At 51.1% G+C, this 24,106-nt stretch overlaps 1 protein-coding gene across 3 annotated transcripts; it reads left to right on the top strand.

Moving 5' to 3' along the window:
- Positions 1–294: 294 nt before the first annotated feature.
- PAQR9 (progestin and adipoQ receptor family member 9) lies at positions 295–4,985 on the top strand. Of its 3 annotated transcripts, none has more exons than XM_056114173.1 (3): positions 295–1,421; positions 4,236–4,425; positions 4,800–4,985. In XM_056114173.1, the coding sequence occupies exons 1-3, from the start codon at positions 310–312 to the stop codon at positions 4,872–4,874; spliced, it is 1,377 nt and encodes a 458-aa protein (XP_055970148.1). In that variant the 5' UTR covers positions 295–309; the 3' UTR covers positions 4,875–4,985. The 3 variants fall into 3 exon arrangements, with proteins under 3 accessions (XP_055970148.1, XP_055970149.1, XP_055970150.1); XM_056114174.1 differs by having other exon boundaries at positions 4,236–4,401; positions 4,800–4,984; XM_056114175.1 differs by lacking the exons at positions 4,236–4,425; positions 4,800–4,985 and adding an exon at positions 2,177–2,400.
- Positions 4,986–24,106: the final 19,121 nt, after the last annotated feature.

Here is a 24,106-nt window from a genome sequence, read left to right as displayed (position 1 = left end):
GGGTTCGAAGCCCCGCGCCGCCCCTCGGCCTCGGCACGCGCGCGCCCGCCCGCCCGCCCGGCGGCGGCTCGGCCCTCGGCGCGCATCCACCCACCGTTCACGGGCCGCGCGGGGGCCGCAACCCGAGCCGCCCCGCCCGCCCCCGCCCCGCCCGCGCGCGCGCGTCCCCGCCCCCGCCGCCCGCCCGCCCGCGCGCGCGCGCGACGCCCCGTCACGGTCGCGCCGCCGCCGCCGCCGCCGCGCGCTCACGGCTCGTCTCCCGCAGGCTCGGCCGGCACCTGCCGCGGCGCCCGGGCCGCGCGGGGCCCCATGGCGCGCCGGCTGCACGCGCGGGGGACCGCGGGCTCCCGGGCGCCGCCCGAGCCTGAGCCGCCCCGGCCCGCCGCGGCCGGGGACCCCGCGGCCGCCGCCGCGCGCGCGCTGCTGCGCTGGGACGAGGTGCCCGACGACTTCGTGGAGTGCTTCATCCTGTCGGGTTACCGGCGCCTGCCCTGCACGGCGCAGCAGTGCCTGGCCTCGGTGCTGCAGCCCACCAACGAGACGCTCAACTTCTGGACGCACTTCATCCCGCTGCTGCTCTTCCTCGGCCGCTTCGGCCGCCTCCTCCTCCCGGGCGGCGACCTGCCCTTCCACCACCCGGGGCTGCTGCCGCTCTGGTGCTACGCGTCCGGCGTGCTGCTGACCTTCGCCATGAGCTGCACGGCGCACGTGTTCAGCTGCCTGTCGCTGCGCCTGCGGGCCGCCTTCTTCTACCTGGACTACGCGTCCATCAGCTACTACGGCTTCGGCAGCACCGTGGCCTACTACTACTACCTGCTGCCCGGCCTGCGCCTGCTGGACGCGCGCGTCATGACCCCCTACGTGCAGCAGCGCCTGGGCTGGCACCTGGACTGCACGCGCCTCATCGCCGCCTACCGCGCACTCGTGCTGCCCGTGGCCTTCGTGCTGGCCGTGGCCTGCACCGTGGCCTGCTGCAAGAGCCGCACGGACTGGTGCGCCTACCCGTTCGCGCTGCGCACCTTCGTCTTCGTCATGCCGCTCAGCATGGCCTGCCCCATCATGCTGGAGAGCTGGCTCTTCGACCTGCGCGCGCGCAACCCCGCGCTCTTCGCGCGCTTCTACCGCCGCTACTTCTGGCTGGTGGTGGCCGCCTTCTTCAACGTCAGCAAGATCCCCGAGCGCTTCCGCCCGGGCCGCTTCGACATCGTGGGCCACAGCCACCAGCTCTTCCACATCTTCACCTTCCTCAGCATCTACGACCAGGCGCACTACGTGGAGGACGGGCTGCGCCAGTTCCTGCAGGCGCCGCCCGCCGCGCCCACCCTCTCGGGCACGGTGGGCTACATGCTGCTGCTGGTCGCGTGCCTGGCGCTGGTCATCAGGAGGTTCCTGCACCACGGCGGCCACGGCTCCCGCAACAAGTGAGCCCCGAGCCCCTCGAGGCTGCCGGCCCGCCCGTTTGGTGGGGGAGCTTCTCTTGGGGAGGGTCCCTTTGGTTGCTTGCTTTGTTTCCCCCGGTGGGCCGTGTTTCCCACTCTGCTCGCGGTTTGGAGGGTGCTCCGAACCGCGGGGGAGGAAGGGGAAGGCGACCCGGGAGGTCTCGTGGCGTCTGGGCGGCTTTGGGCGGTAGAGGAAGGGGTCAACGAGGGCTTCCATCCCCCGGGGAAAAAGTCTGCTCCGACCTGTTAACTTCTGAGCCAGGCCACGTGTAATGTCCCCAACTCTTCCCTCCCCTCCCCTGTGTCCCCCCCCCCCCCCCCAATCAATTCCACTGTCCAGTCCTCTGGGCCTCTGGTAGTGTAGTACAGATACGGGCAAGCATACGAAAACCCCCGGGTCCTTCTGCATCTGTCTCAGGAAGGCTGGGATTTGTCCAGTGTCAGTTCAGTGAACCGGGCACACCAAGATGCCATCCCAGAGCCTCGCCTGCTAGAAAATGCATGGAATGTGAACACAAGTTAATTCTTTTGAACTGTTTCTCAGCTCTTTTTTAGGTAGTAATAGAGATTCCCCCCATCCCCCATAATTTATCAAAGCCTGTGATATGCACTGAATGTTCTTTGTCACCTAGTTTGGAAATGTGCAGACTTCTGCATTGCAGACACTTGAACTGGACCTCAGGGCGAGCTGCTTGTGAGTTTGCGTCGCCTCTTTTTTTTTTTTTTTTGAAAAACAGTGTTTTCTGACAGCCTGTGTGTGTCACGATACAACTGTGAATCGCTGGACCCTAGGGACTCCGGTTAAACATGTGGCTTGAGCCGGTGGTATGTGTGGACCCCGGATTCCGACTGATGTTAATGTATGCATCAAACCCACCCTACTTTTGTTTTGATTGCTATTCTCTCCTTCTCAACTTACGTTGCCACTGGAATAAATGTGCCTTTTGAAGCAATGCCCAAGTGACTGGTCCTCAAACAGTTTCTCGCGGAAGAGATAAGGTCTTGTGAACCAGAGTTTGCCTGGGTGTTGGTTGTCAACTTGCTGGTAGCCGGGAAGTCACCAGAACTTCTGTAGTAGCATTTGGCTTCTCCTTTGGTGATGAGGAACCCATCACTGAGGTTTCCTCGAGCAGCTCATAGATGCTGTTTGGGTCAGGTGCATCTGTCCTTGCTTCCCATTGACGTAGAACTTTCAGGAATAACTGAGACAATTAGGAAAGTCAGAGGCATAGTCCTTCTTTTGCAACCGAGCCCTTTGAATTAACGTTCAGTTTGCCTGGTTCGATGCTGGTCTCTGGGGTGCAAGGGAGAGAAATGAGTGACTGCAGCCCCCTGTTGTTGGGAAAGCAGCAAGTGCGCCCCTGAGAGCCTCTTCTCCCCACCCCTCTGACAGTGCTTTAGCAAATTCCTTGAACTGTCACCATTCCCAACACATCCTTCTGTTAACGAGCCAAAGAAGCCATTGAATGAGAGGTCTGGCTTCGTGGTGGAGTTGAGGAGGTGGAGCTCCTCAGCCCAGGAGCCTGGGCTGGTTTTGTTTTGCTTTCTAGCGCAGGGCTCTCTCTTGAAAACAGAGAAGGGCTCCCGGAGGAGCTGGAACCCCTGTGTGTTAGTATGCGCGCAGAAGTCAACTTCACAAATATCTCTGTTAGTCTTCCTAATGGGAGGGGTGCTGCTGGCACGGAGCCACACACTCAGCGGGGCCTGGAGAGGCCTTTCAGGTCACACAGACTGAGTGGCCAGCACAGGACCCCTCTGGGTTGCGCCTCTGCCCTGACTTGATTCCTGGTTAACCTGCACTCAAGGACAGCCGTGGAAGTCACCCTTTCTTCCCGTGCCCGTGTATTTGGGGGCCCAAAAATTGTTGGAGGGAAAGCCAGAGAGATAAGCAGGAGACCTCTCCTTTCGGAAGGAACTCTCAAGAGGGACTGGAGCAATAGAACAGTGGGGGAGGGCGTTTGCCTTGCACACGGCCGACCCGGGTTCGATCCCCAGCATCCCAGGTGGTCTCCTGAGTACCACCAGGAATAATTCCTGAGTTCAGAGCCAGGAGTAACCCCAGAGCATCTCTGGATATCAATCCAAGAAAAAAAACTTTCAAGAGATGGACTTTTCGAGAGAAGGGTCAGGTCGAGAGAGCCACCCCCCAAATGTATCGTTCGACGTGTGTGTTGGAGAGAGGTCATCTAGAGCCACTGAATTCTCTTCTCACCCTTGTGGCTTGTTAGAGACAGAGGCCCCCTTGGGATAAAATGATGCCCGTTTCATCTTCAAGTGATTGGGACACGTGTGAGGTGACATACTCCCCCTCGAGGGTGGCCGCACCCCCAGAGAAGAGGCCTCCCCTGCCCTCCTCACCTGCCCCCTTCTCAGCAACTTCCTTTGCAGGAGCTGCGTGGAGGACATTGCTTGGGTTCCGCATCACGGGTGCAGACGTCTGTGCTGTGCGGGGCCAGGGCTGAGCTGGGAACCTGTTGCTTGTGAAACTATTTCGGATTCCTATCAGGATGAAACAGGGTTGTCTGAGCGCCAGGAATGAGGGACTGGGTCTCCATCTTGGCCCAGAGCTCTCCGGGAGTCAGAGGACTGTCCCTTCAGGGCCATCAGACTGTCTTTACCAAGGTTTTTGTTCTCACACAGTTTTTGCCACGAGTTCAAGCGCCGTCGCCCCGTCCCAGCTATTGGAAGTGTCGGCCACACCGTCACCGAGAATGCCTGTTGTTTTCTCGGTCCAGCCTCCCTTGGCAGCAGGAGTTCGAAGCGCCTTATGTAATGCGTTTTATTTTTACCCGTTAGTCATGATCGCACTGACATCCCGAGCAGCAGAGCTGAGCCACGTCTGAAGGCGGAGGCGTGGGGACGACTCGGGCTGGTGTTGTTCCCTAAAGGGGCTCCCGGGGAGCCCGTCCTTCCCACTGCTCCCACCTCAGGGGAAGAGACCAAGGTCCCAGACACAGAGGAAGTGAGTTTTCAGACCCCATCACGAGTAAGTGATCTTTCCCGCTGTCTCGCTGCTTCCTATAAATAGCGCAGGAGGACAGCGTAGGGAGCGGAGGGGTGGGCTTCAGCCCCAGGTCAGCCTGCCCCAGTTTCCATTCATAAATCCTGCCTGCAGTCACCTGCTGTAGCTCCCTCACCCTCCTGCTCCTCTTCCATCTCCTCCTCGTCTTCCATCTCCTTCTCCTCCTTCCTCTCCTCCTCCCCCCCCCATCTCCGTCCACCTCTTCCTCCTCGTCCTCCTCCTCTAGGGCAATAGTTTCTCGGAATGCACACGTTGGGAGTGCACCCCATTTGTATCCCTCCCCGCCCCCACGGTGCTGCTGCCTGCAATAACACCAGGCATCTTTAAAAACTCTCCAGGTCGCCACATCACTTGACTTCCTGTGCACAAAGCTGAGAGGAGACAGGCACAGACGGAGCCACTTGCATCCATAAGGGACACAGGGTCCTGAGGGGCCCAGGGGACAGAGTCAAGTGTTTGGCTTCAAATTCAGAAAAGATTTTGTTTAGGAGAAGGGGAAGGAGTGGGGGAAAAGGCAGGAAGTCCCCCACAGTGCGGGTGGCAGGTGGATGAGGGTCTCCTCAGCTGGATTCCCCAGAATAAAGTTCAAAACTGGTTTGAGAATGTGAGATGGTTCCCGGCTGTGTCTGTGTTCACTGGGTCAAGTGGCTGGGCTGTCGCCGATCAAACACAGCCACGACTTATAGAATGTGTGTATATGTCATACGCGCACACACAGAGACACACAGTCACTCACACACTTACACAGTCACACACACAGTCACACACTCTCACACACATACACACTCACAGTCACACACACAGTCACTGTCTGACACACAGACTCACACAGTCATACTCTCACACACACTCAGTCACACAGTCACACACAGTCACACATATACACTCACACAGTCATACTCTCTCTCACATCACACAGTCACAGTCACACACAGTCACATACTCTCTCACACACATACACACTCACCGTCACACACATACTCACACAGTCACATACTCTCACACACATACACACTCCGTCACACACACAGTCACTTTCTGACACACACAGTCACACACAGTCACACACACAGTCACACACTCACACAGTCATACTCACACACATTCAGTCACACAGTCACACAGTAACACAAACTCACACAGCCATACTCTCACACACATCACACAGTCACATACAGTCACACACACAGTCACATACTCTCTCACACACATACACACTCACAGAGTCACATACTCTCACACACATACACACTCACAGCCACACACACAGTCACTTTCTGACACGCACAGTCACACACTCACACAGTCATACTCTCACACACACTCAGTCACACAGTCAGACACAGTCACACATACACATTCACAGTCATACTCTCTCTCACACACTTCACACAGTCACATACAGTCACACACAGTCACATACTCTCACACACATACACACTCACAGAGCCACATACTCTCACACACAGTCACACAGTCACATACACACTCTCACACTCACACTTAGACACACACATTATCTCATTGACTATCGCTGTCAGAGAGAGAACCAAGTCAGCTCTGGCTCCTCTGAGGCCCGTGGAACTCTCCTGAGCTGTTCTCAGCTTCCGCAGGACGGATTTCCTTTTGGATCTGACCCTCATCTGCCGGAGTTAGGCCAGCTGCTGCGGCCTTCATGTCCCCATTCCTTCTGCCCATTGCTACACAGTGGTTCCTTCAAGTCTTCAGTGACCATTGAACACCTACTTCATGGCGAACCCTGGCAAGGATTTTGGCCGTGTTTACAGGCCTGATCCTTTGCCTTTTGGTCAAGCAGAGTTACAAAGTTAGACTCCCAGAAGCAGCCACTCTGACCAGTGCAGGGAAGACCTGCCAAGACGGCACTTCATTTCAGCTAACCTGCTGACTTCTAGTCAGCTTGGGTTTCCATCTTGTTCTCCTCCCGGACCTGGACTAATTTGTATGGTTCAAGATCCCTTGAAAATCTCCTGTTCAAGTCAGGTGAACACAGAGTGAAAAAACTAGCATTGCTGATAACGCTGAAGATGATTGCAGAGACTCTGGGAAGGTCCATCCAGAGCTGTAGGCAGGCAAGGGTTCATCCAAAGTGCCTGAACTTTGAAGTCGTTCAGACGGGATGTCGTTCGTCGAGAGCGGAATTCAGATTTCTAAGCGTAAATACTAAACTCCAAAGATGAACCGATGTTCTTTAGTTTCCTTTTTTAGGGTCTATGTCTTAGGAAAAAAATTAGGCTGGAGCAAGTCACAAAAGAGAAGTATCAGATGTAGGAAAGAAGGCCTGGGGAAGGGAAAAGGATCAGAACCAGGACGCCTGATGGAGCAGGGGCAGTTTCACCCATATTCTCATCTTGTCCCTAGAAGGTCGTAGTAACGCTTCAGCGTTCAAGTAGGTGGGTCACAGCGCTGCTTAGCGGCTACTCACCACCTGGAGTATTTGACCTGAGCCCTAGTACTCAGGTATATTTTGAGCAGGACACTTGGCTCCTGGCTCAGTGTCTGTTTCATTTTATAAAATGAGGGCATGAGGCCAAAAGGGCATTCGGGAATAAATTCAACTTTGAGTCAGCACTTGAAATATTTTCTAGAACATTGCCAATGCTCACCTGGTCAGAGGTGAAACTGGTGGAGACAGACTGAAGTGTTGCTCAGTTTAATCTGAGCGCTCTGCCTCTTGCCGTCCAGGGGAGAGTTGTATTCCTCTCAATATTTTGAGAAATTACCTCTTCATTAGGAAAATGGGTGTCCATGCTCATCCACTGTTCTAAAAGGGTCATATAAATTCTCACTGGATGCAGCCGACGACCAACGAGCTACTTTGCCCGTCTGCAGAGTTCTAACCAGCTTTGTCATTGTTTTCAAACAACCTCTTCAGTATCTTGGCAAGTCGCAGATTTCATATGTTCATTTATAGGTCAGAGGCCAAGAATGCTCAGTTGGCTGTTAATTGTGGCAGGATGTGACTTTTGAAAGCATTTTCTGAAATGCAGGCCTCAGGCAACAAAAATAGATGCGCCCACTTATTTACTCTCTAACTCACTGGAAAAACCACCTTTTTTTCTGAACTTCAGAAAAAGATTCCTGGTGGATTGTGCTTCTAAGTGTAATGGATGAACGTTAATTTTCCTTTATTTTTGACCAGTCTCTGGGAGCGATTTTATACTTGATGTTCCAGTGGAAAGTTTCTCCAAGGTGTGAAAGGGGTCCCTTCCCAGGTCTCACAGCTCTTCCCCCCAAAGTTGTTAAAGGCAGTAAAGGAGTGAGGGGCTTCGGGGGTTCCAGTCTGAGTAGTAGAGGTGGTCCTAGCCCTACCTTTGAGAAAAGTCACAATAGAAAGAAGCTCTTGTCTTCCAAATGGATAATAGGCACTTTTAATTTCTTTTAGTTCTTCTATCTGTAGTTTGAAAGCAAAATCTGTTTTATAAATGCTGGATGCAAAAGCAATTTTTTTAATATTCTGATTTTATATTTTAAAGGTTTATACAGCAAAAAACCCCAAACAAACAAACAAAACCCACCTTTTTTTAAAGCCCTTATTTCATAGGGGAGAACCATTGCTCATTAGAAAGCCTGGTCTTTGTCCTGGGAGTTAAGTGGGCTTGAGCTCTTACCCAAATGACAACGAACTAAGTGGTTTTTAAAAATGTCAATAATAAATAGTGTAAAGAGGATAAAAGAAAATAAGGAAGCAGTTTGGAGGGTCTCAAAGTTAAATTTAAGTACCTTTTTGGAAAGTTCTAGAGATTTTATTTCAGTGCACACTTTGGGCAAGGCCGAGCACCGAAACCACCGTCCTTGCGAGGCTGGTTTCCTTTTCTGGAGGCTCTGAGCAAACTCCCCCTGAGTGAGCACGTACAGCCGGAGGCAAAGCCAGGGGCGCACAGCCGGGGCCGCAGCGACCACAGCAGACAGCCCAAAATAGCCCGCGGACAGCGGCTTGCTGCCTCCCAGCAGGAAGAGCAAAGCCCCCGGCAGCCAAGGAAAGGTTTTCAGGGGGCCCCCTATGGGGGCGGGGACACGTGCTGGCTCTGAGCCCCCCTGCACGGCAGCCTTCTCCGTCCTGTGGACACTGCACTCTGCACCAGCTCCAGGTCGGGGACAGAAGACTCTCAGCCACCATCTGCCTTCCACACTCTCATCCCCTCTGAAGGAAAGCCCTCCCAGATGTCTTCACTGGAGCAGTGACCGTCACACCGTCTGCGTTGGTTCTTTCTTTATTCTGTGGAGTGAGGGTCTCTCTAATGGGTGGGAGCAGGGATGACCAGCAGACGCGGCTTATTTGCTCGGTCTGCTGGGAGGGGTGCTGGGTGGATCCCCGTCCAGCCTTTGGCTAAGTCCTGGGGGGTCAGAAAGGCATGGGGGGGTGGTGTGACCTTCTGTTCAGGGACCACCACGTGGCTGAGCTCAGCTGCGCCGTCTGCCAGGAAGCTAACACTCATCACACCCCGCGACAGGCAGAAGCCCCACATGGCAGTTGTGACCTGGTTTCTGGGGGACAGTTGGCTGTGATTTCTTTCTTTCTTTTTTTTTCTCCCCCCAAGACCTGTTCCCTTCTGTCTTGGGTATGAAATTCTGTTACAGATATACTATAACTATGCATTTTTCTCCTCCTGGAAAAAAAAGTATGAAATAAAAATAAAGCATTTGCAATCAGTGTAGGATTGCGTTGACCTGCCTCTGTGTTCAGAAGCTACCCTTCAGTAAATCATTCCTAAATGAATAAGCAACTTGTAAAATGCTAATAAACATAATGAGAAAAACCATTATCCTGGTTATAAAAAAAATATCGGCAGGCAGGAGAATGTGGATTTACCTGAAGGAGCACTCTTAGTATATTACTTTGTACAATTTAAAAGGAATAAAAATGACTTATTAAAAAATTTTCTTAGGGGCTGGAGCAATAGCACAGCAGGTAGACCCGGGTTCGATTCCCAGCATCCCATATAGTCCCCTGAACACCGCCAGGGGGTAATTCCTGAGTGCAGAACCAGGAATAACCCCTGTGCTTCTCCGGGTGTGACCCAAAAAGCAAATAAATAAATAAAAATAATAATTTTTGTTTTTTATGGGAGGGACACATATGCTGTGCTGAATTTACCCCATGCTCTGTGCTCAGGTTTCAGTCCTGATGTACAGGGGACATATGTGGTACCATGGATCAAACCCAAGTTGGCCAGATGCAAGGCAAGTAAGTACCCAACCCTTGTGCTGTCTCGCCAGCCACAAAATGACTGATCTGCTTAATTTTTCAGTGAAACGAAAAATAGTTTTATTTAAAGAAATTCACCTAGATAAATGTGAGGGAAAAGAAGAGAAAGAGAGAGAAATACGCGTTCAAGACAGAACACAGACTCCTCCAGAGTGGAAAAAGCCAAAATGACTTATTCCAAAACCATTCGTATTGTCCAAGAAAATATTTAGTAATGAGGTCTTGGAGCTTTCCTGTCCTGGGGCCTGAGATGACACTGTAACATCTTTGTCCCCTGTGGCCCACACGACAGAGATCAACTTCCAGAACTTTTTACTAATTTTTTTTTTAATTTCACTTTTGGTATTTGGGCCAGACCTGGCAGTGCTCAGGGTTTACCCAGTCCCAGCCCCAATTCTACGTTTTGGGACTCCGGGTGCAGACTTGTCCCAGCCTGGGTTACAGCAGCATCGGGGACACCTCCTCTCCTCTTGGGAATTTCTGTCGGGAGATCCCAGGGGAGACCTCAGAAGGGCGCTGGACAGAGCTCAGAATCCCCCCTAGGATCCTTGGCCGGAAGATTCCTTTCCCTGCCGCGGAGGGCACTGCTCCGCTGCCCTGCCAGGCCTGCCCATGAGAGTGTCTGATGGAGCTCACCTGGGCCCCGTCAACACCGCAGGCCTGGCCCCAGCCTGGCCCTTTCCAGAACTGCTTCGGGGGGAGAGGTCAGTTCCTGAAAGGAAGAGGCGACAGGCAGACGTGCCCAGCTGCTATCTGTGCCCGGAGTGCGGGCATGCCTCTGTCATCCCCACTCCTGGCCGGCGCGCGGACAAGGATGAAGGAGACGGAGGGGCTGGGCCCAGCGCACCCTGTGGGGCGCTTGTCCGGCCAAGCATGTGCCAGCCTGTGGGTCTGTCTGAGTGTGGAGCAGATGTTCTCAGCGGAGGGAAGTAACACCATGCACAGGCCAGGCCAAGGGCAGCCATAGCACCAGGGGCCAAGGCAGCCGTGCACAACCCCCCAGGCAGCGGACGATATTCTCCATGGGTCATCCAAGTGGGTGAACTTTGTCCTCCTGCTGAAGACCAAGTCCAGACTCAGGACTGCAGCCCCCTGCCCGGCTCCCAGGATCTTGGGGTGATGGGAATTCTGCGGCTCAAGCTATGCTGAAATGAGACGTTCAGCCCCTCGGCTCACGGCCAGTCTGAGGGACTAAGAGAGATTACATTCCTCTGCAGAGAGAGACAGCTCAGCCATGCCTGCCGGGCCGCTAGGAAGAACTGGGCCCGCACCGTGGGTGGGGGTGGGGCTCCCCCAGTCTGCGTGTACCTGCTCCATCCTCATTTATTTCATTCCATCGGGTGCCCCGTGGCTCCCCAGGTGTCAGCTCCTGGAAGTGTCTCTGCAGCACACAGGAGTGCACATTCGGCTTCCAGAGGGTTGGTACCTGGGGTGGAACTGCTGGGTCATAAGGTGGGTCTCTGCAACATTCGTGACGTCTCTAAACTGTCCCTTGACACTGGACACTGGCTGGATTTTCCTTCCTTCCAGCACTGTCTGGGGGTCCTCTACCCCCCACCCCCCCCCCAACCCTAACCAGCATGGGCTGTTTTGTCCTTTTGGGCGGGGGGGGGGCGCGGTCATTCTCAGGGACAGACAAGACCATCCGGAAGTTTCTTTTTTGCTTTTTGGGTCACACCCGGTGATGCTCAGGGGTTCCTCCTGGCTCTGTACTCAGGAATCACTCCTGGTGGTGCTCGGGGGACCCTATGTGATGCTGGGACTCGAACTGGGTCAGCCGCATACAAGGCAAACACCCTTCCCACTGTGGTATCGCTCCAGCCCCCCATCCAGAATTTTCCCTGCTCCCTCCTCCAGCATCTCTTGGGTCCACGTCAGAGTCCCCGCTCCCCTTGCTGCGTCCCCCTCCTCTCCCTCTGGGAGAGCTGATTCCAGGGAAACTAAAAGCAGGGATGTCCTGCCTCGCCTCTCTCTGCACGTTCTTTTGTGTAGCTCAAATTTTCTCCTCTTTTTTGATGGGTGGTGGGTCGGGTGGTGGTCAGGGCCTCTTCTTGGTTGTGCGCTCAGGAGTGACCCCTGGCAGTGCTCAGGGGCCCTTGCGTGGTGCTGAGCCTGACCCGGGTCCGTCACGTGCAGGGCCAGCATCTTAACCTCCATGTTGTCTTTCTGGTCCTGTGTTTCCCCGTAGGAACTCATGGAGGGAACTGTCTTCCCCCCCGCCCTTCTGTCTGGCCTCGTGAATGTGCTAGGAAGATGTTTATCAGAGAGAGAGTACAGCAGGGAAGGGACTTGCCTCAAACATGGGTCAGCCGGAATGACTCCCAGCACCACAAAGAATCCTCAAGTCGGCCCAAAGGGATCCCTGAGCACAGAGCCAGGAGTAAGCCCTGAGCACCACTGGGTGTGGCCTCAAAACAGAATCTGCCAAGTTGCGGTGGCCTGGGCTGGAGACCCTTCACTCCCCTCCCGAGACCACCAATCTCTCACTGGGGAGCAGGGCTACCCAGGAAAGGGGCACCGTGCCTGGCCCCCAAGCCGGGGTTCAGGTCTCTGTGTACCTGCCCTCTCTGGTCTCTGCAGCACCATCCCACTGCCTCTCTGGGCCCCAGGCTGGGGTGGTACCATCTTCCAAACTCACAGAGGTGCAGCCTGAAGTTCCTTCTAACGAGGGGGATGTGAGGAGCACTGAGGTGGGAGGCGGTGGGAGGGTGGGGACCCTACAGGGCCAGGAAGGGTATTCTAAAGAGCTGGGGACACACACACACACACACACACGCAGAGCCACACACACAATTGTGCACACACACAGTCATAGACACATTCACACAAACACATAGTCACATACACACAAAATTACACACATACTCACAGAGAGACATGCACAGTCACACACATACACATACACACACATACACAATCACACACACAATTATACGCACATACACTCACACAGACACACACAGTCACACACACTCATACGCATACTCGCACACATACACAAACACACACTCACACAGAGACACACTCACACATACACCACTTGCACAATTACACACACTCACACAGAGACATACTCACACAATTGCACACACACTCACACAGAGACACATACACACACAACACACACACACAGCCCCTGGGCCTTACCTCCTGGACCAGCCTAGAGACCCACCAGGCCCAGCCTGGGGGTACCGGTGAGCACTGGCCCCAGGATGGCCATCCCAGCGGGGGTGCTCTGGGCACTGCCTCCTAGTTCCCTGTGCTGCCCCTCCCCCATCCCGCCTCACCTCCTGCCCGTCTGGCCCTGGGCCGCAGCCTCCTGGTCCGAAGTGGCCCCCACCTCGTTTCCTCACCTCCAGGGTGAGGCAGGAGGCTGAGAGCAGGTGGAAAGAGGCCCAGTCCCCGCCTCGGCGTCAGCCCTCCAGACCCCAGGCAGTGTCCTCTGCAGAGGAAGTGGCTGGAAGGCCCTCTCCTGCTGTCGTGATGTTCACTAGAAAGAACGCGGCCCGGGGACTTCTCAGGCAGCCACCTTGAAGGCGGGTGGATTTTAGAGATCTGTTCTGCGTGACCCACTGGTGCTATCTACTATGTGGTCACTGCAGCAGCTGTGCTGGCCGCGGGTGTGGGAAGCCTGTGGACAGGGACCGCCTGCCTCTTCCCGCCGTACACGAGCCCACTTTCGCCGCACCTTTACTCTCCTCTCCTCTTTAAGGAAAGGGTGTGGGGGGCAGAAAGGCGCTCCAGCGGGTAAAGTGCTCATCCTGCACGCATCTCCTCTGGGTTCAATCCTGGCACTGCATATGGTCCCCTGAGCCCCGGTGGGGGTGATCCCTGAGCAGAATCTGGAGTAAGCCCTGAGCACCCCTGGGTGTAGCCCCCCTCAAAAAAAAACACAACCAAAAACAGGGGAAAAAATGGGTATTTGAGTTAGACAAGTTGAACAGGAAAAAGAAGGGGTTTGCTTCTGAGTGCCACCCCATCCCCCGTGAGTCCCAAACTCTTTTCCCACCAAAAAAAGGAGGGAAAGGCTGTTCTGTGTTTTCAGCCTGGAAAAAGGCAGAACATAAAAGAATCAATAATGTTTCAGACCAAAGTCCTGAGATCGCAATCGTCATCATGAGTGTTTTCAGTCTGGTGTAATTAATTCTGGATTGTTGTGAGCACAGTGTCATGAATCCAGTTTCTCCCACGAGTCCCGGACTTCCTTTTCCGGTTCAGTTTTATGATAAACCAGTATCGTGGCACGGTTGTGACAATCTTTCCCATTACATTCTTGAAGACAAACACATTGGTAAAACCATCAGGGTACTACTTTTGCAAATTGACAAAAGACTATAAAATGACCGTAGTTAAAGATCTGATGAAATTTCTTGTTTTCACAATGACTGAGGAAATTCAGTTACTACAGTGATGTGCAGTGACATTTAGAAAATAAACAAGAATCACAAGTAATATTATAAAGGAACAATTTGCTTTATTTGTTACATAGTACTTATCACCATGGCCAAAAAAAGCTTTCTTTGGTTTCTCTGTTCTGAGAACCCAATTCATTTTTTCCCCTTTTTTTGGGGGGGTGGCTTTTGGGGTCACACGGGGGGGGGTTGGCGATGCACAGGGGTTCTTCCTTGCTCGTGCCTTCAGGAATGACTCCTGAATGGGGAGGGTGTATGCCTTGCATGTGGCCTACCGGGTTTCGATTCCTGGCATCCCATATAGTCCCCCGAGCATTTCCAGGAGTGATTCTTGAGTGCGGAGCCAGGAGTAGCCCCAGAGCATTGCCGGTGTGACCCAAAAGAGCAAAGACAAGCAGAGACGGTGAAGTGACTTCTCTGGGAGAGAGTGAATATTTGCTGAATGCTGAGCTGGTGAATTAGATGTGAGTAGCTGGCCAGGACCCGGAGTCCTAGCCATCAGTCGGGTGGAGAATGGCTTTCGCTTCTCCAACAGAAGCGGAGCCAGAGACAAGAGCAGCTTCCGCCTCTCTCCCCGCCAAGGTGATCTGAACACAGCTAGGATTCATTCATTCCCCCAGAAACCTCCCATCTGCTCCCACCGGGGCTTCTGAGGGCCCAGAGCAAGTGCTTCTGCGTTCTGACAGGCCAACACTGTTGGAGGCACTTGGCTTGGCCTCTCTGCCAGGACAACACATTCTCAAGTCCTCATTAAGAAAGGGAACATGGGGACAATATGACATAGATTTCCTCAGCTCTTGAGATCAAACGTTTCATATTGGAGTGTTACTGCTGGCGCCGACACAGCATTACAGAACGTTTGTTTACTGAAATAGCATCTCCTGGCTTGCCAGGAGAGAGCCAACAGCAGATGGACTTACTTTAGAGGCAGAATTACCCCAATTTCGGTGGAGGACATCTCTCAGCATCCTGGAAACATTGCATTGGAAGGATTCTAAGGAGACAGCCTCCTGGGATATGCAAACAGGCTTCTAGGGTGTGCACGATTCTTAAACAGACACGAGACCTGGCGATCCCCTTTCTTATTAGCTGCCTCAACCGTGTGGTGCTGGAAGTAGCCCGTGGTTATTGACTTCGGAGGTTATCAAAAATGCACACCCCCCAAGAAGTGGAAGTTTTTAAAATTCATTTTTAAATTGAGGAAGAATATATGAACAGAGAGAGTTCAGAAGGGAAGGCACTTATCTTACATGCAGACAAGGGGGTTCGATTCCTGACACTTCCTAAGCAGGGCCTGCAATGACCCTTGAGTGTACAGCCGGGTATACACTGCCGGGTGTGGTCCCCAAGATGCAAAAAAATAAGCAAACAGCAACGTCTTGAAAGGAGTCCGAGTCTGAAGAGGACAGAGGGACGAGTGGCAGGTGTGTGTGTGCGCTCCTATATGCTTCCCAAAGCCATCAGACAGACAGCTTGCTTTTTCTTTTTACAGAGCACACCCGAGGGGGCTCAGAGGAGGGGTCACGGTGTGCCCAGAATAGAGGGGGCCTCACGCACAGTACCACTAGAGCAATCTCCCCACCAGAAACGGAGCTTCCTCAGGTGCAGCATACATAAAGACCAAGCTCCGTCTTTGGGGAGGCTCGCAACTAGGGCAGGCTAGGGTGCTGGTGGGACTGGGTGGAATGGATTCCTTCGGAGTTATACAATGGCTCGTGTTTTCCAAATGCGGCTCCATAGGAGAATTGCCCAGCCAACTTCCCAGGGCTGGGAACCTCCTGGGAGGTTCTAGCTCAGGAAATCTGTCAGGCTTCTTGAAACCTGTTGTTAAAAATATCTGGGAGTACAATAAGAGAGAGAGAGCAAAAGGGAATGCCCTGCCACAGAGGCAGGGTGGGATGGGGGGAATGGGGGTGGGAGGGATACTGGGATCCGTGGTTGTGGGAAATGGGCACTGGTGGGTGGAGGGATGGGTGTTTGATCATTGTATAATTGAAACAAGCACAAAAATTTGTAAGTCTGCAACTGTACCTCATGATGTCTCACTAATTAAAAAAAATTTTAAAAATATCTGTGGGTGGAGAGAGAGAGTACAGAGGTAAAGGTACTCCCCTTGTTTGTGGCCAACCCCAGTTTGATCCCTGGCACCATCTATGATCTCCCAGAGCACTGCCAGGAGTGATTCCTGATTGCAGAGCCAGAATCATCCCCGAGCACTGCCAGGAATAGCTCCAAAATGAACCAAAAAAAAAAAAAAAAGAAAGAAAAAAAGAAAAGAAAAGGAAAAAAAACACAATCTCTCTTGTCTCCAGGAATCATCAGCCCTGGGAAGCTTTGTCCAGGAAAACCTGCGGCAGATTTGCAGGGACACCCAGGACTTGGATAATGTGTGGGTCCCCCCCACATTCCTGTGACTAACTTTGTACTTGTAATTTTCATTTTCTAAAAAGAAGACCCTCCTTCTCCCCCTTAAAAAAAACCCTATAAGGGGTTCTATCCCTGGGAAAGCTTCTGCTTTTCTGTACTGTAGCCAGAAATCTATAGCCAATGGGAAAATTCTGCTCTGCTTGCTTGCATGAAACCCACAGCTAAGAATCTACATTTTTAAAATTAAGTTTGCAAAAATAAAAATAGTACTTTGTAAGAGACTAGTATTATGTTTGAATTCAATACATAGTGATAGCATCACTTTAACCTTCTAGCAAGCTCATTACTTTATAGACGGTACTGGCTATACCCAAGGACGGAAATGGTTGCCCTGAGAGTTTTTGTTCTGCGACGTTTAAAACAGTGACTCCCTGGGCTGAAGAGACGTACAGGGGCTTTGGTGCTTGCCTTGCATGCAGCCAACTCTGGCTCAAGCAGCAGCAAGGCACCAGACTCCTGAGCACAGAGCCAGTGAGTAAGTCCTGAGCCCTGCCACGTGTGACCCAAACCAAGTTTTTAAAATTTTGTTAATTTTAAAATTTTTAAATTTTTGACTCCCTGGGCTTTTACAGAATGTTTATTGTGGTCTGTGCCAATAAATAAAAACCTCACAGACACAACAGAAGAGATAATTGATGAGTTGCTTTACTGAATGTGAAAACCGCCATAGTTGCAAACTCAGCATGACCGAGTTTGAGATGCTCCCGATGGCAGATGCGAGGAGCCCTGTTGCATGAAAATTGACGTGTGAGTCCATTTACAAGGGATGTGATTCCATTGAGAGTGGGCTGTGGAGAAGGTAGCACCTCATTCAAGTCACTGGCCTTCAGGGAAAGCGGCAAGGACTGGTGTGGATTCTGGGAATGAGTGTAGAGACGGTGGTGATGAGCAAAAACCCCACAGGTCGAAAACACAGGACGAGCTGAGAGGGTGGTGACGAAAGACACAGTCCCCCGTCTTCACCCCTGAGTGTGACACAATCATGCTCAGGTTGTGCAGAGGTGGGGTGCAACGTGGTTAGTTTTACTTCAGAGTTTAGGTGGGCAGTGGGTCCGTAAGCCAGCCAGCCAGCCAAGGCTTTGGACAAGTGAGAAGCATTTGGACAATGTTTATTGGGGGAGATGGGCCAGAACTGTGACGGGTCATTGGATTCTGGCAGCAGAGCAGATCAAACCTATCGACTGAGCTGTTCCTCTTCGTAGGAATATGCTGAAGTATTGGCAGAGCTGAGAGGGCCACCTCGGGGGAAGGAGCAAAGCTCAGTGGGCGAAACCAGGCAGAGGGCCAATGAGAAGCCAGTGGGGGAGGCGAGGCAGACAGGAGCTCTGAGACTGGAAGGTCAGTGCAGAGGAGAACGTTTCTTATTAGGAGAAGGGTTGGTGATCTATTTGCTCATCTGGCCGGTCACCTCATTTGCACAGGGTGAGCTCCATCTGATTGGTTATTTTAGTAACCCTCATTGCAGAGTGTGCAACCAATGAGAGAGCAGAAGCGGCTGGGGCTCAGGGATGGGGACTCAGTCCAGGAACACCCGCCACAGTCCAGGAGATGCACAGGCAACTAGAAGACGAGGAGGATGGGACAGGTGCAGACGATGGAGATGAGGCAGAGACACCGGGCAGTTGGTTTCTATCTTGGCTGCTGACCTTACATGAAGTCAGTCAGCAGAGAGGTACCTGCGCGACCTGGAAAATAAATGCACTGTGACCCCGAGGACATGTGGTGACCTCCATGCTGACTCACGCACTGCCCGCCAGCATCTGCAGGCCAGTAGGGGCAACCGTGATTTGGTCAGTCAGCCGACCAGATCCTGTGTGACCTATGGGATGGACAAGAGCGAGACAGCTCTGCCTAGACTCAGGACATGGCAGTTGGGAGATCTGAGGGGGCCATGTCTGTTCCTGCAGCTTTCAGTGGAGACTTCCGTGTGTGCGGACTCTTTGCTCTGTGTCTTTTGGAGGGGGCACAGGCCCCTCTGTACCAAAGGCCACCCGGGAATAATTTCACCATCTTCCAAATCCAAGTCTCAGGGCCCCGGAGATGACAGTTATTGAGCAAATATAAAGATGAGAGCCTGGTCTGGCTGGAAGTAATCAACTTTCACGATCACAATCACGATCATCCTGTTGTTAGTCAATTGCCTCGAGCTGGCATCAGTAACGTCTTCTTCTTCCTAGCCCTGAGATTTTAAAAAAGCCATATTCAATGCTCTTTCAGGGCTAAGAGAATGAGACCCATCATTGTTACTGGTATTTGGCACATTGAGTATGACACGGGAAGTTTGCCAGACTCTGCCGTGTGGGCAGGATGCTTTCGGTAGCCTGCTGGGTTCTCCAAAATAAAAACGAGACAATAAGATATCAACTTTAAAAAATTAAATATACAAGCCACACTCAGGGATGCTCAGGGGTCGCCAGGGCACCAGGGGTCATGCAGTGCAGGCGACTGAACGCGAGATCTCTCACACGCTTGGTCTCTGCTAACACTGAAGTCACATCTCAGGACCCTAAAGCAAAATTTTGGGGTTACTCTACGTGAGTCATTCACGATCACGATCACGACCATCCTGTTGTTCGTCGATTGCCTTGAGCAGACCCCAGTAACGTCTCCTTCGTCCTAGCCCTGAGATTTTTTTTAAAAAGTGCCATATTCAAGGCTCTTTCAGGGTTAGGAAAATGAGACCCATCATTGTTACTGGTATTTGGCATATTGGGAGTTTGCCAGACTCTGCCGTGTGGGCAGGTTACATTCAGTAGCCTGCCAGTTTGTCCAAAGTAGAATGAGATAATAAGATGTCACGTGGGGTTTTATAGCCTCTGGGTCTTGGCCATTGATGGGATTACACAGTGCCAGGGGGCCAGTTGGTGGGTGTGACCCCTGCCTACTGGAATATGGAGGATCTGGGTGGAGGATGCTCAGCCCCATTCCGAGCAGGCTCGGAGATCTCAGCCCCGGGACCCGCATGCCTTTGTTCCTCTGTAATCCCATCAACGGCCAAGACCCAGAGACTATAAAACCCAGCTCCTGGAAGAGAACAGCGCAGAATCTCCTGCCCCTATGCCTGGCTATCCTCGCTGGGGTCCCTTGGAGGGGAGCGGGTTGAGTTTCCCTCCCCGCCCCGACCAGGGCTCCGGCAGCTGAAGACCAGAACCAGCCACCACTATGCTGAGACCACTCTCTACGTGAGTCATTCAGGTGACTTTATTTCCTACGCGTCCCTGAGTAGTACTGGAAGGCTCTCATTGCCTGCATTCAGTCTCTGAGGAAATACTGTGCGTTTCCTGCTTCCCATCTGCCCTCCAGCTGCAACCGGAACTTCCTCAGGGACGCCTGAGGCCTTCTCCTTCCACTTTGCCCTCCTCCTCAGGCTAGCACAGCCAGGGCAGGAAAACATGGCATCATAGCCACGCTTCCCAACTTCGACGGCTGCCAAGACATTGATTTCAACTTACCGGAGCTATAAAAATAAAATAAAGTGGATGCCCTTCATCAATTAATGATTTTATGCTCAAGGTCCACGACCACATGAGCCACCACAATCTACCTCCGAGAATCAGATTTAGAACCGAGTCCGTGTCCTCCTCCAGGTGCCTCAGAGTGACGACCCGGCTTCAGCCCCCCCACCCCGCCCCCACCCCCGTGGGTAATAAAAACGGTCTCAGTGCAAGAGGCTGCAAAGCTCTGCGGACACCAACAGACAGGCCAGCAGCCCTCCTGGCCCTGCTTTCAGCTGTGCTGCTCTTCATTTTCACCACAGTCCAATTAGAAATGAGGTGGAGTTCCAAGTCTTCCTCCCCAAGGGGCTTCCGTACACAGGCCACAGGCCGGTAATGAGTCACGTGCCATCCCCTCAGGTGATGGTCAGTGGTAAAAACACATTCAGTGTGCATCATTAGAGAATTATTCCAAGGCTCTTTGAAAATTGGTTAAAACACACACATGCTTTCCTTTAGAAGTTCCTGAGTACATTACCCGGCCCATTTGCACGTTTCTGTTCCTTCCAAAACTGTTTTTATTTGTCAAAAGTTGAAGCTTTTTTGTTTGTTTTGGAGCCAAACCCAGTGGTGCTCAGGGATGACTCTTGGCTCTGTGATCAGGGATCACTCTTAGAGGGACTCAAGGGACCGTACAGGACACTGGAGATCAAACTGGGGTGAGTTGTGTGCAAGGCACATGCCCTACCTGCTATACTATCTCTCCAGCCCCCAGATTTGAAGTTTTGACTCCCCCCTGCCCCATCAAAAAGTATCAGAGAGACAACCAGGAGAAAGTCCCATGTGAAACTGTCTGAAAACTCCTGAGCACTCTAAATTTAGTGGATTTTTAACATATATATAAATAAACCGAGGCCTAATCTTAGATTAAACACAACAAACGGTCGCTGCATAGTTAGCAGCCTTAAATCGGTTTGCTTTACCAGACCTGAACAAGCCAAGATTTTCTTAATTTGTAGTTCAGAAAACTCTCTGCTCAATTTAGAAGTAGAGAGGAAAAGGAAGACCCAGCACCAACCTAAACAGACATTTGGTAATTACAGGATTCTCGGTTTGGAGTCACTCTGCTTAATCTCTTCTTTGTATGACCCAGAATTTAAGCAGAAGATTACAAGAACAGAATTTTCAACTCTATTTATGAAAATAAAGGGCTTGGCTAGGAGATAAGTTATAAATATATATATATGTGTATATATATGTATATATATATACTGTTCATCATCTTCACTTCAATGCAAAGTGGGGAAAAATATAATCTTACATGATTTCCATTTTAATTGGAAATACTTTGGCTTATAGATTTGTAAAAGTAAACAACTGATCCTGAAGGTGAAACGCGGCAGCTGGGAGGAAGCACATTAAGATTCTCCTCTTGGAGTAACCCCAGAAGCTTATCAGATGTAAATAAAAGATTGATGGTGTAATAAAAGATGATTCTGAGTTTAAAATTTAATATCAAGGCGAGCTCCTAAATTTTACATTACAAAAATGTTGACGGTCATCAATAAAATGGATTCTGCTCTGATGGGATGTATTTATAAGATAAAATTATTCACGTATCATCTCACTTTTTCAGAGGACGTTATTTTACTTTCATGTATGTCTAAGGTTTCACTTGGATGGATTTTTATAGGTGATATTTAATCTAAGGAACATTAGAAATCCTGCTAAAATACCTCTTTTTCTCCTTTATAAATTGTTAACAGACACGATCATTTCTTTTTGTTTGTCTGGTTTTGTGTCTTAGGCCACACCCAGCTGTGCTCGTGGCTCTGTGCTAAGAGTTTATTACTAGCTCTGTGCTCAGGGATCATTTCTGGTGTGCTGAGGGGACCCTACACAGAGTCAAAGATCAAACAGGGCTCAGTCACTTGCAAGTCAAGTGCCTTCCCCCTATGCTATCTCTCTGACCAGACACGACCATTTCTGCATAAAAACAAGACACTTTGGATTTGCAAATACAAACAATATAAAATAAAACAACTTGTAAAAGTCCCAATTTTTAAAATTAGAGTTAGGGACTGGAGCAATACCACAGTGGGTAGGGCATTTGCCTTGCACGCTGGCGACCTGGGTTCGATTGCCAGCATCCCATATGGTCCCCAAGCACTGCCAGGAGTAATTCCTGAGTGCGTGAGCCAGGAGTGACCCCTGTGCATTTCTGGGTGTGACCCGAAAAGCAATCAATCAATCAATCACTCAATCAATAAAAAGATAAAATTAGAGTTAAACTGATATTCTTCCCGGGGGGGGGGAGGGAGTTTCAAGACAGCTATCTGGGGCTCATAAGAAATAATCAATATAATAGTCTGAGCCACATGAGTCTTCTTGGTTAGTCAACGAGTCTGTTTATCTGGCATGTTAGTTACTAGGTAAGCATTTTCCCAAAGCCGGGTTACCAATCCTCTGGGGCTCTGCCTCTGAGTCGGCCCTTCTCTCAAGAGATCCAAGGCTGGGGAGGAGAGCAAAGGGCCTGGATGGGTTTCGATGGGCGAAACTCTGAGGGGGTGGAAAATACCCCTGATGAGATTTGAACCGTAAGTGGCACTCCAGCCAAGAGGTGGTCATGCTTAGCCCCCTTCAACACGCCCCTATCTCCAGGTCCACCTTCCAGGAGGTGAGAAATCATTTTAGGAAAATATGTCCACAGGAATACAGTAGCAATATCTGCCTCCTATCAGAAATGATGAGATGAAGCGTTTCAAACATTTATTTAGACCCATCAGACACTTACTTGATTAATACTGATCATCGAAAACTGAAAGGTGACACTGAAGAGACACAGTACAACAGGTAGGATACTTGCCTGGCACACAGTCGACCTGGGTTTGGTCCCTGCCCGCCCCTCATGTGTTCCCCTGGGCCCCACCCTCAGTGATCCCTGGGCACAGAACCAGGAGCAAGCCTTGAGACTCAGAAGTTGTGGCCCAAAACCTAAAACACAAAGCAAACCAAACCAAAACCAAAAACAAAATCCCTGAAAGATGCCTACACAGGGGGAAAAAAAACCCACAAGAATTCTCAGAGGTAATCATTTAGAATTCATTTCAAAATAAGTTATTGGAAGAACCTAGCATTGGTTTATTAACTCAGAATTTAAGGAATACAAATGTCCTAGTCAAATAGTGGCATTGTTTATTTTGTATTCTTAACATGGTGGGCATAGTTTATCATTCGGGAGAAATCCTGTACCCTAATGCTAAATGGATTAGTGTCATTAGCTAGGAAGAAGACCATTTTTAGAGCATTAATATCTTATATTCAAGATAAAGACATACAAAATAATAACCAAATTAATCTGGGTTCAATTCCCTGCACCATGTGGCCTCACAAGCATTGCAAGGGAATTGACATTTCCCTCTGTGAAATCCCAGAGACCACTGGCCATCACCAAGGATGGGCCTGCAGACGCCAGGCACCCTGCTGAACCACTGGATGGGGTGGCCAAGAGTCTCGTTTGGCAGAGAATTGCCAGTGGAGCCCAAGGGCCTCCTGTGCACTCTTGGGAGGGAAAGAAAGAAAGAAAGAAAGAAAGAAAGAAAGAAAGAAAGAAAGAAAGAAAGAGAGAGAGAGAGAGAGAGAGAGGGAGGGAGGGAGGGAGGGAGGGAGGGAGGGAGGGAGGGAGGAAGGAAGGAAAGAAAGAAAGAAAGAAAGAAAGAAAGAAAGAAAGAAAGAAAGAAAGAAAGAAAGAAAGAAAAAGGTACAATAATTATATTTAGGTCTGAAATCAAGAAATTACTTTTAGGGGCTGGAGCAGTAGCACAGCGGGTAGGGCGTTTGCCTTGCATGCGGCTGACCCAGGTTCGATTCTCAGCATCCCATATGGTCCCCCGAGCACCGCCAGGAGTAATTCCTGAGTGCATGAGCCAGGAATAACCCCTGTGCAAAGCCGGGTGTGACCCAAAAAGCAAAAAAAAAAAACAAAAAAAACTTTTATAATTTTTTTCTTAGGTTTTTATCAGCTGATATTATTTCTTTAAGTTTTTGTCTAAAATGAGTTTAACATCTTTTCTTGTATCACTATTTTTTTTTTCATTTTCCTTCTGTGAAAGCCCATATTTGGTGCTCAGCAGTAGGGCAAGTTA

Source organism: Sorex fumeus, unplaced genomic scaffold (assembly GCF_029834395.1).
Source record: "Sorex fumeus unplaced genomic scaffold, SorFum_2.1 ptg000024l, whole genome shotgun sequence".
NCBI lineage: Eukaryota > Metazoa > Chordata > Mammalia > Eulipotyphla > Soricidae > Sorex > Sorex fumeus.
The sequence above is the reverse complement of the archived record's forward strand: the minus strand, read 5'-3'. Positions and strand labels throughout refer to the sequence as shown.

What these genes read in the sequence shown, in the direction of transcription:
- PAQR9 (XM_056114173.1), top strand. Translation starts at nt 310, where the DNA reads ATGGCGCGCCGGCTGCACGCGCGGGGGACCGCGGGCTCCCGGGCGCCG. An exon ending in GGCCACGGCTCCCGCAACAA is followed by an intron (nt 1,422 to 4,235) that starts GTGAGCCCCGAG and finishes TTTACCCGTTAG; the next exon opens with TCATGATCGCACTGACATCC. An exon ending in GTTTTCAGACCCCATCACGA is followed by an intron (nt 4,426 to 4,799) that starts GTAAGTGATCTT and finishes AAAACTCTCCAG; the next exon opens with GTCGCCACATCACTTGACTT.